At 42.2% G+C, this 16,930-nt stretch overlaps 1 protein-coding gene across 4 annotated transcripts in view; it reads right to left on the reverse strand.

The window, feature by feature from the left end:
- The window catches only part of CAMK2B (calcium/calmodulin dependent protein kinase II beta), a 173,546-nt gene that overhangs the window by 23,419 nt on the left and 133,197 nt on the right, over positions 1 to 16,930 (reverse strand). For 3 of the 4 annotated variants that reach the window (XM_081333755.1, XM_081333753.1, XM_081333756.1), the window contains 3 exons: positions 10,543 to 10,583; positions 10,100 to 10,171; positions 3,616 to 3,664 (listed from right to left, as the gene is read on the reverse strand). In XM_081333755.1, the coding sequence (XP_081189881.1) occupies positions 3,616 to 3,664; positions 10,100 to 10,171; positions 10,543 to 10,583 (162 nt within the window). The remainder of the gene's footprint in view (positions 1 to 3,615; positions 3,665 to 10,099; positions 10,172 to 10,542; positions 10,584 to 16,930) is intronic. The other variant, XM_081333754.1, reaches the window with a different exon arrangement.

Here is a 16,930-nt window from a genome sequence, read left to right on the forward strand (position 1 = left end):
GCAGTTGGGTCGGACGATTCAGAGGAGGAGGAGGAGGGGTTTTTTGGAGAGCCTGCAGAGAACAGCCCTGAGGCTTCGCAGAGCCCTCAGCCAGGCCCCTCCCATCTGGTTACGACACAGACCCAGCTGTGTGAGCCTGACAGCGTGGATGAAGATGACCCACAGCTGGCCCTGTTCAAGGACGCCGGACGCAGGAGGCAGTCAATCAGGAGTAAACAGAGGAAGGCAATGGGGCACCTCGGAAGGAGGCAGAGAGAAGCCACGCCTTGAACTGTTTAAAAGGGGAATGTGTGGGAGGGCTGGTTTGCTGAAGGCAACCGTTTGAATAGCTCCTGTTTCATGGTTCGTTTTTTTGTTTTGCTCTGTTGCTCTGTTTTGTGTGAATAAATTTGGCAGGCTTAGTTCCAGCCTCTTTGTAAAGGGGTTGTCCCTGCCTTTTCTGCAGGGCCAGTAGTAGGCTGGTACAGAACATAGAGCATACGCTGACCTTCTATGAACTTTCCCCACTGTTTTTAGTATCCTGAGGCTACAGTCAAGCCCAGCAAAGGGTTACCAGTACAATAAGAAACATGGAATTCCAGGTAGAATGGGATATCTCTCCACAGTAGAAATCAGATTAAATGGGGTGTGTGGGAACCAGCCAAGGTATCTGAAAGGCCTGACTTCCTACGAGTAGAATAGCATTTTTTTTAAGAGCCAGACTTAATATCCTCCCCTCAGCACTCCTGCAGGACGGTTATGATAAAACCACAATAGTTGCGCAAATGTGTACGTGTGGCAATGGGGAAGTTGAAGATATCTCACATGTCCTGTTGCGCTGCAAATTCTACAGGGACATCAGGACAACGTACATTCTCCCTCTATTAGAGAGATTTCTAGGGAGATCAGATAACTCCTACGTGAAACCATCTCCTTCAGGATTCAAATCCAGCCACCACGCGTGCAGTAGCAAAATTTTGTGTTGCTGCAATGATAATAAGGGGGGGGAAACACCTAAAGAACTAAAGAACCTTATTGATATTAATACTTTGCTTAGTTATTTTCTTACGGTTTCTGGAGAATGTATTTATTTTCATGTTTCACTTTTGAAATGCTGGTCTGTAACTGTAATAAAAATGGTTTCTGATTCTTATCAGGTATCTGAGCAGCAACATAGGATAACCCTAGCCCTAAACTTATTTCTATTGATCACATTGATCTGGGACCAATCGTTTAAGCATCAGGGCATCACGTATTTCCTAACTCTATCCTGGCACTTATACTTTGAACAATTTATGAAGGAAGTGAATGACAGAAGAGACAGTACATTCTCCCTCTATTAGAGAGATTTCTAGGGAGATCAGATAACTCCTACGTGAAACCATCTCCTTCAGGATTCAAATCCAGCCACCACGCGTGCAGTAGCAAAATTTTGTGTTGCTGCAATGATAATAAGGGGGGGGAAACACCTAAAGAACTAAAGAACCTTATTGATATTAATACTTTGCTTAGTTATTTTCTTACGGTTTCTGGAGAATGTATTTATTTTCATGTTTCACTTTTGAAATGCTGGTCTGTAACTGTAATAAAAATGGTTTCTGATTCTTATCAGGTATCTGAGCAGCAACATAGGATAACCCTAGCCCTAAACTTATTTCTATTGATCACATTGATCTGGGACCAATCGTTTAAGCATCAGGGCATCACGTATTTCCTAACTCTATCCTGGCACTTATACTTTGAACAATTTATGAAGGAAGTGAATGACAGAAGAGACTACGCATTACTTTTTCTGAAACCTCAGAGCTTTGAGACAAGACTTGTATCATGTCATCTTCGTCCCTCATTTGTGAAAGATTACAAGAGGCGAAGGCATATGACAAAGCTTTCCCCGAGGGTGGTCCCTCTGTGTTCTCCTATTAGGGCGATCCTTGTGTGTCTCCTATCATCTCTTAGGCTTCAGAATGTCTCCTCTGCCTTTTTGTCGATAGCACTAGAAGCCACGTATCTAGACATGCACCCACATTTTTTGGAAATGCCAGCTGACTGAGTCTTAATTCAAGTCTTGTAGAAAACACAAGTCCAGTCTAGCATACGTATATAGACCATACATCCACATGCCATTCCATTGCAGCAGAACAGTGTTTACACAAATCAACCTTCATCAGTCAAGGAACAAAATTTGAGCCTAATAATGCAGCAGGAATCCACCCTCCCCCTGCAACTGATCTGGACCTCTGCTTTACAAAATATAAAATGTTATGCTTCAAAACAAAAGTTATTTGGCGACAAAGGCATACACAGGAAGTACAGCTACCTGTTGGACTGAAGAGAAAGCTAAAGGTTACTCTGAAAAAGTGCTATCTCCCCCAGTTTGTGTGTGTGTGTGTGTGTGTTTGTGTGTGTGTGTGTGTGTGTGTGTGTGTGTGTGTGTGAGAGAGAGAGAGAGAGAGAGAGAGAGAGAGAGAGAGAGAGAGAGAGAGAGAGAGAGGTCTTGAACCCAAACAATACAAATCCAACCTTCCTTTCCCTTCCAACATAAAGGTCAAAAAGTTTTGCACTGGTTGACTTGCGCACTGTTTGTGCCCATTTCTGGACCAGAAGACCTTGCTCACAAGTGATTCACATCCTAGTTACCCCATTTGGATGACAGCAACATACTCTTCATGAAACTGCCATTGAAAAGCATTTGGAAGCTACAGTTTGTCCAGAATACAACAGGGTGGGCAGTTTTTGATGTTTCTTATGTATTCATATAACACCGCTACTCTGTGAACTGCACTATGTCCCAGTAGGCTTCTGGGTGAAATGGAAGGTGATGGTTAGCGCTTATAAAACCCCTACACAGCACAGGACCAGCTATTTGCAAGACTGCTTATTTCCCATCATTTGTGCTCACCCTGCTAAATCTAGCAGCGAGGGTGTGTTCCTTTTCCCCCCTCTGTCAAATAATGTCATCTTGTTGGACCCAGAAGTTATACCTTCATGGCACCTGCCCTGTAGATCCTGTGGGCAACGCTGGTGGCATCATGATTGGAAGGGGAATCACACTTTTCAGCTTGTTTTCATGGAGCAAAATATACAGTGTCTTATGCATTACAAAAACTTCATATGGCTTTCTGCTCTTCCCTCTAGTAGGGCAAAACTGACTCATTCTATCTTGCCGATTAATTTCTTTAAATTGTGTTATTCGAAAAGAGGCGTGTTAAGCATGGGTTAGGTCGGATAGGTTTTTGAGCCTAGACTTGCATTACCACTTATAATAAAACACCTGTAATTATGGCAGATACAGATTTCGCACAGACAAAATTTCTCAAGTATCCATATGAAGCTCGATTGTCATCAGCAAGAGTCGACAGCCTGCAAGCATTGGGGTACAACACCTTCACAGTAAGCCAGGATTCATCGAACAAGCGAGAACATGCACATCTGCGTTCCAATTTGCCCACAACTTCCTTTCTAGCCATGGTATACAATGGAGTCTGCATTTATCCCTTTCTCCCTAGGTCAACTGCTATCGCTTCCAATATTCCACTTGTGCTCAAGCGCGCAGACAATCAGGAGTACGCAAGCAGAATAACTAACTCTACAGATGTCAAGCCTTTGACCTCTGGGCCAACTCCTTAACTCCGTTACCTTTTGTGTCCTCATCCTCTATGGTGGTATTTGTGCTGTCGGATGATTCCTGTGGAGACACACAGAGGTGGAGGAGAAAAAGAAAGCAGAAGGTTAGAGGCTCTCGCCAGAAACGGGATGCTTGAGGAGAGGGTGAAGATGCACAATTTGAGGCCAAAGACTCTGGATCAATCAGAAAAGAAACTGTGAGATACTCAAAACTCTCTTTTTTTCATATGACAATAAAGAGCCATATTAATCAATATAGAAGTATCTGCCCCAAGAAAACTAGGGAGATGGTTCACCCTAGTTTTACCAACTTAAAAAACAGAATTGCGGTTGGCTTTGTTTTTCTTGCTTCTTAAGAAAGAAAGAACTCAAATCAGATCGCTAGTAAGATTGATGGAGACTTCTCGTGCAGAATTGATCTGTAAGTCCCATTTTTAATGTTGCAGTGTGGATCAACTGTAAACCACAAGGGGAAAAAATGCACAACTGCCATTTGCTTCTACGTATGGGTGAACTTAGACTTGAGATAATTATGTCCAGCTGTGTCAGACCCTATTTGCTACTGGAGTATCTGTCGTGACATAAACTTACTCTTGTTTGCAGAATTATGGCCCGACTCATAACTACGAGAATGTTCTTATTTCTCATCAAAGAATGTTATTCTAGAATTAAGATTTGTCAGACTGAGTGATCTATAGCAGTGTTTCTCAGCTTCAGCAACTTTTAAGGTGTGTGGATTACAACACCCAAAACTTCCCAGCCAGCTACGCTAAAGTTGCGGAGGTTGAGAAACATTGATTTACAGCATGATATCCTTTGAGGTGTGGAGCTGGTCTGGGGATAGCTATTACTACTGTTCCTAAAAGTAAGGTTTAGTTGGAAATAAATGCCATTGGTTTGATTAAGGGGTCTGCATAACATAGAATCTTATTCTTCTTGTACTATTACAATTAATTTAAAAATTCCAAATTCCAAACAGAATGATTAGTTTTTTAACTTTGATAAAAATGTGCATCATATTAATTAATATTAATTAATTAATAATTCCCCCCTTCTGTTCAATTGTGTCTAATTCTTGGAGATTGCCAGGAGTCCCTGCAGTTTTCTGGGGGAAGCAAATGCAATAAAAGCAGCAAATCTGATATCCTCACAAGTTGTTGTTTTTTTTAACACAAACCACCTATCTCATTTGTCAAAAACAGAGTAGGTTTAACATTATGATAATATTTTAAAACAGTTCAGTTTTCTGTGACACCTCAAAGAAAATGGTTGCTCCCCCTCAGGACGAAAAAAGCTACGTTTCTAATATGAGAAGATTTTCCTCCCCAAACATTTGCAGCAGAAAAGAATATATTCTAGAAATAATTGTTAATATGAACAGAAGACTTTAGTAGCCTCCATTTATTGCTCAGTTGGAAGAAAATCAAAACCCCACATTCAACATAATCACCCCAGATTCCTTATCCCAATACAATTTGATATATGGGTACCAGTCCCCAGACTTACAATTTTACTTCCTCTAAAAAAACAACAACAAATAAGTTGTATAATTAGAAAAACATTATCCTTTTTTTCTTAAAATTCATCTAAACCAGGAAATATTCTGTCTAGAAGAAAAGATAAATAAACGGGGATACTAATACAGTTTCCTTGACCAGCCTCTATGAGATTTAACCTTTTAAAAACAAAAAGCAAATTGGCCAACCCACAAAAAAAATAAAAATCCAACTGGTTCTCTTCTTAAGGCTATGTCGGATGCACTGAGTGAATGGGCTTGAAGGGGTAGCGTAAACATGATAAAAAATTAAAGCCCCTGCAGCAAAGAATGGGTTAAAAAAATGCAGGTCTGGGTAGAAGTGAAGGCCGAGACTGATAATGAATGATTGTGACATGGTGCAATTATGCTGGTCCTCAGACCGTCCAGCCTCTTGGGTTGTCTCTCTTTGGTCTGCCTCGCTGCGTTCTTTCACTTGAGCATGAAGGAGCTCTGGGGTCAGAGTTGAGGCTTTCTTCCCCATCCTATCCCCCAGCGCAAAAACGCTCAGTTGATACTTCTGGGAAGATTGGAGTCTCCACACAGACTGAGAACCCCAGATGGGGAAAGTTGCCTCCCCCATCTGGAGTTCTTCCCCATCTGGAGGCAACCTTCCCCATCTGGGGTTCTCAACCTGTGTGGAGACTGCAGTAACTCAAACTAGCAGGTCTCAACACATCTAGGACCAGAACAGGAGGAAACAGGTTTGAAGGACAATCCCATCCTCCAGAAGAGCTAGTTCCAGGTGACAAGTGACTATGAACTTCTTCCCCTCAATTCCATCTGTTTGGTCTGGACCACCTTCATCAGCCTCTTTGTAAGTCTAAAAGACCTGGAACCCTTCACCTTCCTCCCCATTTAGTGGAAAGTCCAAAATTTGTGTTTCTTCAAGAAGGCCAGACCTTTCAAAAACAGTGCTGCAGTTGTAACTTTCTATCACACCTCAAAGGGCAACCCCACCTTTAATTATAGGCCAGTGGATTAAAGTCTAGTTTGCAAGGTCTCAGGCATAGGGAAAATGCACAATCTGAGCCTACGGTCTGTCCCCAGAGGTGAAATTACACAGCAATGCAAGGAGCAGGGAAAAAAAAGTCAATTTTTATCCAAGATAACAAAAAGGGCAAAACTCAGGAGAAGGAAAGACAGGCAGCAGTACCTTAATGCTGTCCACTGGGTTATGGATAACGGTGGTTTGAGGTTCCTACAGAGGAAGGAAAGATGAACCAAAGAAGAACAGAACAAAGAAGAACAGGAAGAAATAAAAAAAAATAGAGAGGCAATAATTGGAAGAGGAGATGGAGCAGAAAATGATGGTAAAAAATATGGAAAAAAAAGGGAAAAGGAGGGGGGGGAAAAGACCAAGACCCACATAAGAGCAGGGGAGGGGAACAAAATGGAAGGGAAAAAAGCAAAAGGCAATTAGTTCAGCAAAAGGCAAATGATTAACAAACAAAAAAAGTGGCAGAATAAATCAGGAAGAGAAGAATCAAAACTGGATTTTCCATGAATGAAACCAAAAAATCATATTCGAACCCCATGAGAAGATTGCAGTGACCCCACTTGGAAATGGAGAGGGCAAGCGGCGGTATCTATGTTCAATCCGTTCGCAATAAGGAGCGTGGCCAGAGAACAACCAAAAAAAAAAAACCACAACCCACTGGTCGTTGGGAGCAGCAACCAAACCTCCTACCTGGGTGGTTAACATCTCAACGCAGGTTCCACGGAGGAAGGAAGAAGGGGAAAAAAGAAGCAAAACAAGAGCAGAAGGTCCTCTGACCACATTTCTCAGCTTTCTGCTATGCTCTGAATTTTTAAGTTAAGAACCGATCTCTATCCCATGCCATGGCTGCATTCCGTGATGATCCCGGAGTTTAGATCTCTTACCCACAGGTTCTTGGTACACAACAGAGGGCTTAGCAAGAGGTATGGGGTATGAAAAGTCCATCCAATATAATTCCTGGGCAAAGGTTTTGGTAGCTGAGAACTTACCTTCCATAACATACATTTGTTTGACAAATCTTCAGTGCTTTTCTGACACTTTTAAGATGTACTTACCTGGAAACAGGTAATTCTAGGGCACTAAACTCATGTGTTCAGTTTGCATGGATATGGACAAGACTTTTATGGCTTGGTGTAGGCAGGCTGATAAAGTGAATTTGGCAGGACTAGCTAACATGTAAGAATGAGAGATGGGTCTCTCTCTCTTTTTTTTTTTACACGACCGTTAAAATATCATCTTTCTACCAGGTGATTTAAGAGAGGAGAGCTTGGGAGAATAAGAACCATTTCAAAGCTGAGAAAGTCTCAGAAAATCTGTTTGTAATGTATTTGATGTGGTCTAAGAATTATCCACACATATATCTCTACCTACTTTAGTAACAGTGAATGTGTGGTCAATATATGGCCTGGTGCTATATGACCAAGGTGTTGTGTGAATGGGGAAAGAGAAGAAATATGTACACATTAATCAAGCTTTGAAATAACTAAATAGTAAATAATGCATGCTTTGGTGCAGGATCTTCCAAATTCAGCCTTTGGTATTTCCAGTTAAATGAGCAGGTAGCTGGAGATGAAAAAGAATCTTCTTTGCTGGGAACCTTTGAAACATCCTGTCAATCACTGTTCAGCTGTCTTCTCCAAGTTGATGCATTTCAGGCAGGCTGGGCTCCAAGGATATTGTAGACCCAGTGCACTTGAAGGAGATCAGATTGGAGAAGGCTGCTGCTGAACCCAACACGAAGTTAACAGAGTAACAGATTTGAAAGGGGCCTTGGAGGACTTCTAGTCCAACTCCCTGCCCAAGCAGGAAAGCCTAAACCATTTCAGACAAATGGTTGTCCCATCTCAGTTAGATAAACAATTAACCTGGGCTGTTAAAACAACTTCCTTGGTTTCTGCTTTGGTGATAAGATATTTTCAAAGTAGGCTTGATCCTAAACTCACTGGCAATGTGGAGAGTAATTAAAATACATTTGTGCTGCCTTGTGTCTTAGAAAAACAACAGCTACGAAAGGGAAGTGCTGAACCAAAAATCTAAAGAAACGGATCCTAGTTCAGTCATTTTTAGATAACTGTGAAAGCAAGAACATCTCTTTCTACGGCTAACAGCTACAATCCAGTTTGTGCAAACCTGATAAACATTCCGGGTAGAATAGGAATGACTATAATGGCTCGTGTGATTGGACTTAAAGGCTAGAGTCCTCACTGTGCAAGCTTGGTGCAGTTCAATAGTTGTTTTTATGCGAGGGGTTGGGGACGTTGAAGAATGAGTTCATAAAAAGGCAGGTTTCTGTACTCACGAATTACCTACTGACACGGGCACCAGCACTCCCCATTTAAGAGGCTATTCAGAACTAGCAATAAAAGCAAAGCGTCTTGACTACCGCTGAGAGGAACTAAACAAAAAACTATGTTTGAGGGTTGCAGATGAAAGTCAATTCCCATCTGAAGAGGTTGGAACGATGGGCAGGAGTATCAGCCGGGGAGGGGATGCGGGAGCAAATAAAGGCAACCCCCCCATACACACACACACACGTAGGCTCCACATCTCTTTTCAAGATCTAACCAGCCCTGTGTTTCTTGCCCCCACTGGCAAATTCTGAATTGACGCATTCATCACCAGCCATTCTGTAATATTTAATATGCCACAAAGGGCTCTAGCTATTGAAATCTTTGAAGGGTTGGCCTCCTTGCCTTCAACAAAGCCAAATTCTCGCTTAATAGACAACTGGAGAATTGAGCTGGGGGAAAAAAAACCCAGTCCATTTTGCTCAATCAAAGGCAGTTTTCAACCCTGTTTCTTTGCAAGGCAAATATTTGTTCCTCCTGATCACAGAAGGGATCTGTAGTTCCTGCCACACTGAAAAAACTGGCCAGCCCAGGGGTAGGCAACCTTGGCTCTTCTATGACTTGTGGACTTTAACTCCCAGAATTCCTGAGCCAGTCATAAAAAAGAGCCAAGGTTGCCTACCCCTGGACAAGCCTGTCCCAACATATATTATTATTTAGGGTGTTTCTATGCTGGGGAAAAAAAAACCTTCCAGGGTCTTATTAAGTTTATTCTCTGGAATCTTTCCTAATATAAACTACATAAATTGACTATAGAGAAATTTGTCATCTTACTCAGTTGTGTGTGTGTAAATTACTAACAAAGAATTAAGGGAGGCTGAGATGCATTTCTGACTCATTAGTCTTCATCAGTCAGTCATACCCTTCTGAGATTCGAACCTGGGCTGATTGCACGTTAGGCAGTGTTTTTAACTCTTGAACCACAGGTTCTCTCTCGCTTTGTTAGCTTTCTGCAAGGGGAGAGATATGTGTCATATGTGTCATAGGAAACAAAGATTTGCCCCATGTTTGGGGCCTAGCAAGGTAATCTAATAGTTAACATATGACATATATATATATATATATATATGGATCTTTGGTCATTCGGGTTTTTCCCCGCGTAGAATTAAAGGTGTAGGAGCAACGTTTCGACGGAATCCTACACCTTTAATTCTACGTGGGGAAAAACCCGAATGACCAAAGATCCACATACAAACACCCGCGAAAACCTCAGAATATATATATATATATATATATATATATATATATATATATATATATATATATATATATATATATATATATATATATATATATATATATATATATATATATATATATATATATATATATATATATATATATATATATGTATATATATATATATATACACACACACACATATATATATATATATGTGTGTGTGTGTGTGTGTGTGTGTGTGTAAGGACAGCACAAAAGAATTCAGGGATCCAGAACAGTAACAAACAAGTTAGAGGCAGAACGTAGAGTTGAAGTCATCTTAAATCATGTACAGTTGTATCAGCAAGCATTAAGGAGCAACTACAGCAGCAAAACCACTGGGAAATCATTTTTTTGTGTAAAAACATAAGGAAAATAGAAGAAAAACTGTACCAGTGCGGCGGGCGGAAGGGTCCCTTTTGGGCTGGTAACTCCGGTGCTGCTTTTGGTGCTGTTCGTCTGAGGCTGTATCAAACATACACATTTTCGTCAATGAATGAATGAACACAAAGAACTTTTCATTCAGATAATCTGTGTCAAGGATTTAAACTCATAAAGCATGCATCACTTCATAATTTACCTAGCAATGATGTACAGCTAGTGCTTTGGAAGCGATTGGTCTCTCCTTTCACCGCCATTCAGAGGATCTTAACTTGTGGCGAATAGAAGAGTACTTTAATTTCTACCCTTTAGCCGTTTTGCTAATTGAGTTTCTGAAAACGATCACGGACACAGAGCAGAACAATCTCTCCTGTTAATACAGCACAAGCTGGAATCTCTTTCCCTGGCTTTTCTCTTTCATGGAATGTCCCACTATAGCCCAGAGAGATATTTACCTTCACGCCATCCACTTTCTTGTTCAGTAAACTTTTAGCTGCTGCGCAGGGAGGAAAAAAGAGATTTTAGTGGCAACTCTCTCGGTATCCTGAGAAAGCACTGTCTAAATAGCCTTCCCCCCCTCCCCCCCAAAAAACACACCACCCTCACACCAGCAGCACTGATGCTGTTTCCCCATCCAACTGCTAAAAGGCGAGTTGAGAACAATGGCTAAGTCCCAAAGCCCAGTGAGCATGGGCAAAGTCCCAATGTCTCCAAGCCAGAAGTAGACCTATAGATGAATAAGTTTCACAAATGGGCCAACTCCCCCCAAAACAGGGAGGTCAGTAAGGGGTCTGCAGTAATACAAAACAGTGGAAGCTTTGCTCAATGGCACTTTAGTCACTGTTGTTTCTCAAACTGCCATTGGCTTGGCTTGGGCACACATTGTGCCCAGCCACAAAAGGAGAGCATCTCTGTAGAGCAGTGTTCTGTTTAACAAAGCAGTCGTCTGAATAAAGTGGGACAGGATCCTTCTCAGGAGAAATTCTCCAAGCATTCCTTCTCCTCTTTAGCCAAACTTGCAGAAGAACGGGGACAGCTTCTTGAATATCAATTCTTTTGTGCTAATAGCTCCAAGACTCATCCTAAGTACCAACTCATTTTAGAGATGCTGACATTTGGAATGAAAATGCTAGATGTTTTCAACAGAATTGCATACAGGTTCTCTTCTATTTGAAACAAGGAGTATCAGTCTTTCTTATACTAGGTAAATCTTCAAGACAACCTTGAGTCTTGGAGATGCCCCTATAACTATCTTGGCAACAATCTGTCTTCTTCTAAGATGATACTACTGTCATCATCATCATCATCATGTAATCTAGCCCCACGATCCTAGCATCTCCCAGTAGTTCCCCATCCATGTAGTAGTTAGGTCCAACCCCACTTAGTTTTTTGTGACCAACTAAATTTGGCTAAGCACAGCATTTGGGGGGTGGGAAGATGCCTACAAGTCAATGTTGATTCCTGATGACTGGGATTAGTCCTTGCAGTTTTCTTGACAAAATGTTTGGGAGTGGTTTGCCTTTGCCTCCTTCCTAAGTCTGGCCCCAAATCAGTCTCATGTAGGACTAGAACTCCCAATCTCCCAGTTGGTAGCCTGGTGCCTTAACCACTACACAAACAGGCTCTCTCCTTTTGCACTGAGAATTTCCAAATTCTTAAAACATGAGCTGTAACCCAAGCTGACTCTCACCAACCAAGCTATACAATTCTGCTCCTAGCAACAATTTTTAATCTTTGAAGCAAGGATGGAGCTCATATTCTGATTTCTAAACAAGTCACATCTGCTTCTTTATTGAAGCCACTCTATTACAGTCCATTAAGCAAGCTGCATTGTTTTCCCGTGTGTTAAAATTGTGACCTTATTACGTCCAACCTAGCACCGGTCTTTTTTTCTCTGTAACTGGGATTTCCATGTAAAAGGTGGTATAGAATCATTTCATTTCCACCTACATCTCATGAGATATTAATAATCTTCAAAAAATTAAATGATTACAGCACTGGCTTCTTGTGTAAGGTTGGAGTTTAGCATTCGGAGAATATGGATTTCTTGGCCATTGCATGATCGGTTTTTGTTTTTTGTAATTGTTTTTGTTGCTATTATTTGGCTGAGGAGAGACCCAAGAGTGATATGGCAAAAAAAAAGCTGAACTGAAATGAAATGCATGGTAAGGCTGAGAGTGGGGTTAAGAAGAGTGATGAGAGCAAGTGTGGTAGGGATTAAGACTAAAGTGAATAGAAACTTGGTTGTCCTTTGTTGGGATGTGGTCAAGAGAACTTCAGGGAATCGACAAAGCCATGGGAATCCTCTAGGGCAGACATGTCAAACACAATGCCCGGGGGCCGGATCCGGCCTGCAAAGTGGTTTCATGCGGCCTGCGAAGCCATCCTGGAAACAGTGAGGGAACGGCCCCCACTGCCTTGACCCTGGCCCAGAGACCCTCCTTCTGCCAGAGACCCTCAGATCTGTCCCACTCCTGCCCAGGACCCCATAGGCACCCTTGATGCCAATGATGTAGAGCTGGCCACGCCCACCCAGTAGGCCATACGCACTCTAGCCATGCCCACCCAGTAGGCCACGCCCACCCTGGCCACACCCACCCGGCCCCCTGAGGGCAACCGTCATGCTGATGTGGCCCTCAATCAAATTGAGTTTGACACCCCTGCTCTAGGGATTGAAAAGTTGATGACTTTTGTGTTGTATCTGGGCCAGTCAAATGTCTAGTGTGCAGTAAAAGAAACCAAGTTACAATCTATTATTGGATCTACTGTGATACTGACATCAGATGGAGCAGCGTATGCAGAAGGAAAAGGACTCCCTCTGCTTCTGAATCCCAGTCTTATAATCCCCTCAGTCCCAACATTAAGTCTAGTCACCACCAATTGATAGTGATCATATCAAAGGCCAGAACTCAACAAAAAGTTTGCTTACCTTACAGAAATTTACAGAAGAGGAAAAGGCGAGAGAGAGAGAGAGGGGCAGTAAGAAGGAGCATTGGAGGAGGGATGGGGAGAAAGAGAGGGAGAGAAAAAAAGGGGGAGAGAAAAAGTGTTGAGACAGAAAGCAAAGCCTTTGGGACGGAGGCCCTGTCTTGACACCAAGGCGGGGGTGGGGGTGGGGGAGGGGTGGGGGGGTTGGGGGAGGTGAAGCAGCAGCACCAGCACCACAGAAGCAGCACCACAGAAGACTTGGCTCATACGCACAGGGAGGAAATGGACCACACAGTCACCACACTAATGGAAGGGTGGAAACTCACGGATAGAAAATAAACCCCAAGTAAGAGGACATCGTTTCCCCACAATATACAAACTCCACGACACCAGAATCAACATCGCTCAGGTTTTCTTAAACACACAATTCTTTCCCCCCCTCTTCCCTTAATCCTAAATGTTCTGCCTTACAAAGTTTTCCTTTCCTTTTTTTTTTACAAGTTTACCTGTGACTCGTAGAGCCCATGATGAAGCGTGGAAATTTGTCCTAAATAAACTTGGCACTCCAAAAGTCAAGTCTCTCCCAAACCCAGTTGCTGGAACTGCAAAACCCCAGAATTCCTGAAATGGGATCAAAATGGGGGAGTTCCATCCTGGAGATGGCTGGTAGATGGCTGGCAGACTCCATCTCCTTGGTTTCTGCTCTCCACCCATCAATCAGTGGAACAGCTGTCCTCCAGAAGTTGTGGGGGCTCCAACACGGGAGGTTTTTAAGAAGAGATTGGGCAACCATTTGCCTGAAATGGTATAGGGTCACCTGCTTGAGCAGGGGGTTGGACTAGATGACCTCCAAGGTCCCTTCCAACTCTCTTGTTCTTTTATCTTATTGGTGTATTTATTCTTGTTGGGTCCCTTTGTCATTGCTCATTTTATTGTTCTATTATTTTACTTCTGTTCTGTTTGCACACCTTTCCTTGTTCTTCCTTTTTATTACTGTAAGCTGCCTAGAGTAGCCGTTACGGTGAGATAGGCAGCAAATAAATTTAACAAATAAAATAAATAATAAATAAACTCCCAAGAAGCATGACCAATGGATTGTGTTTTGGACTGAAAATATTTGAGTCATATCCCCCGCTATCTGCGATTGGATTCAAGACTTTCTTAGGGATCGGGTACAAACAGTGAGGGTCGGGTCTGCTTTGTCAAGCCCCCTGAAGCTTTGCACCGGCACGCCACAGGGCTGTGTGCTTAGCCCCTACCTGTACTCTTTATACACTTATGATTGTGTATCATCTGACCCATCCACTGTGATAATCAAGTTCGCAGATGATACAACTGTGGTGGGTCTTATTACAGGTGGGGATGAGACAGCATATAGGGCGGAGGTACAAAAACTATCCATATGGTGTAGTAACAACAACTTGCACCTAAACATCAGCAAGACGAAAGAGATGGTGTTAGACTTCCGGAGAAAAAAAGAGGAACCTGCCCCACTTTACATCGGGGAGGACTGTGTAGAGAGAGTTCCCTCCTTTAAATTTCTGGGAGTCTACCTCTGTGAAGATCTGACCTGGAAAGTTAACACAACCCAGGTGGCTAGAAAGGCCCAACAGAGGCTTCACTTTCTTAGGATCTTGCGGAAGAACAGGGTAGAACAACAGCTAATGACCCTCTTTTACTGGTCTACCATAGAGAGCGTCCTCTCATATGGTATTGTGGTTTGGTATGCCGGTCTGACAGCCGCGGATAGGAAAGTATTACAGAGGGTAGTGAGCACAGCACAAGACATTGTGGGCTGTTCCCTGACACCACTGGATGACCTCGCCAGGGCTCGTTGCCTTGGAAGAGTGAGGAAGATTCTCAGGGATGACTCACACCCTGGACGGTATCTCTTTACTCTCCTACCATCCGGTAGGAGATATAGGAATATAGCCAGCCGTACCAACAGGCTGAAAAATAGCTTTTATCCGTGGGCTGTTAGGCTTTTGAATGGGATATAATCTTATGCAGAGTTGACTTGGGAGGCCGGTGTGTGGTGTACTTATGGAGGGTTTGTTGTCACTGTGTGTTGGGGGGAGAGAGCACAGGGGGAGGCTCAGCTAATCTCAATGTACACATGTTGTACTTTGACAATAAAGGTTTATTATTATTATAATAGTCGCTGCTACCTTTGAGCTTTAAATGGCTTTACGCATACTATGCCTTTCGATAGAAACAATATTGGCAAGTTTGTTGGTTAGGAGCAAAGCGGGCGGGGTGTGTGTGGGGGGAAATGGCCCCATATATCTCTGAATGTTAGAATTTCTGGTCTTGCTACATAGCAAAGCCTCCAAACATGAAGTTGACCTAACAGAGTACATGGAAAATACACAAGATGACTTTCTCCTCATCCCAACAGGAGGAGGTAGAATATTACCATAGAATCTTGATTTCGTCAGAGGTTATGTCAGTAAATCAGTATTTTAAATGAAGGTACTTTCCTTGGACTTGGTCCATGAGCTTCAGCTGTTGCATAATGCAGCGGTCAAGGTGTTGAGTGGGACATCCAGCTATTTGCATAACTGAAGCAACTGCAATATTGGCTGCCAAGGAGCTACTAAGCAGATTCAAGGTGTCATTTTTGCTATATAAGACCTTAAAAAAATCTGGACAAACCACCCATCACCATTACAAACTTAAGGATTGCTGAGGTCATCAAAGAAGTCTTGCTCTTTCATCACTTTTGCTTGTGGCCATCTACGGTTTGGCACCATATCCTCCAAACACTGGTCAAGCGACCTTCAGCATTTGTTGTAGACCTCTCTCTTTCCTGTATCAATGTTGGAAGAGTTTTAGTTTAGTTTTGGTTTTTTTTCTTCCACCTTTCCAATGAATGTTTCTATCTTTCCCTTATTGATCTTATTTTGCCCATTTTTATACTAAGGTGATAACATGAGAAATAGTATCTATCTATATCTGTCTGTCTGTCTGCCTGTCTCTCTCCATCCATCCATCCATCCATCCATCCATCCATCCATCCATCCATCCATCCATCCATTTTAAGTGCCCACAGTTTCTTTGGATAGTGGGATGGATGGCATATAAATTTAATAAATTTATATGCCACCCATCCCACTATCCAAAGAAACTAAAAAAGTGCACATGGCCAACCATCTCTCAAAAATTGAACAGAAAGTGCACACTACAAAGTATGGAAGCAGAATAAAATAGATTAAATAATAACTAAATGAAATGGGCCATGGCAACAATCCTGTCTCAAGAAAAAGTCAACATCTCTTGTGCTGGCAATTGTATGAATCCAGCTGAAATCTTGCATTGCTCAGAATTTGGAAGGGAAAAAAAATCATAATAGGAAAAGGATCAAGAACCATCGACTTTTCTTGAATATAGGCATTTCAGTCGCTATAGTAGTCTCTGTATCATGTCCAACGTTTGATGGCAATATTTTATAATATCTTCTAATAGACAAGAGGGCAACAGGAGAAGGCACATAGTAATCATCAAACTATTCTTGTGGAATCAGGAAGCTTGAGAGTAATAATGCACCTGAGAATTAGAGGACCAAATGTGTTTCAAAACATTGTGTTGATCAGGCAGCCTACCAGAAGAATGTATATTCATTTCATGATTGTCTCTGTTCTTGGAGTAGACTCTCTCTCTGAATATGAGGAACTGGCTATGGCAGTGTTTCTCAACCTTGGCAATTTCAAGACATTTGGACTTCAATCCCCAAAATTCCCCAGCCAGCTATTACTTATTATCTGAAGTTGAAGTCTACACGTCTTAAAGTTGAGAAACACTGGGCTACGGTATTTCATCTTCAGCATTAGAAAAACCATTATCAGTTATCAGTTGGATAACATATTCTTGAATTTCAATTTTAGAAGAAGGTGCTAAATTCGAGAAACAAGGCTG

The sequence above is a fragment of the Vipera berus genome (assembly GCF_964194415.1).
Source record: "Vipera berus genome assembly, chromosome: 8".
Taxonomy (NCBI): Eukaryota; Metazoa; Chordata; class Lepidosauria; order Squamata; family Viperidae; genus Vipera; species Vipera berus.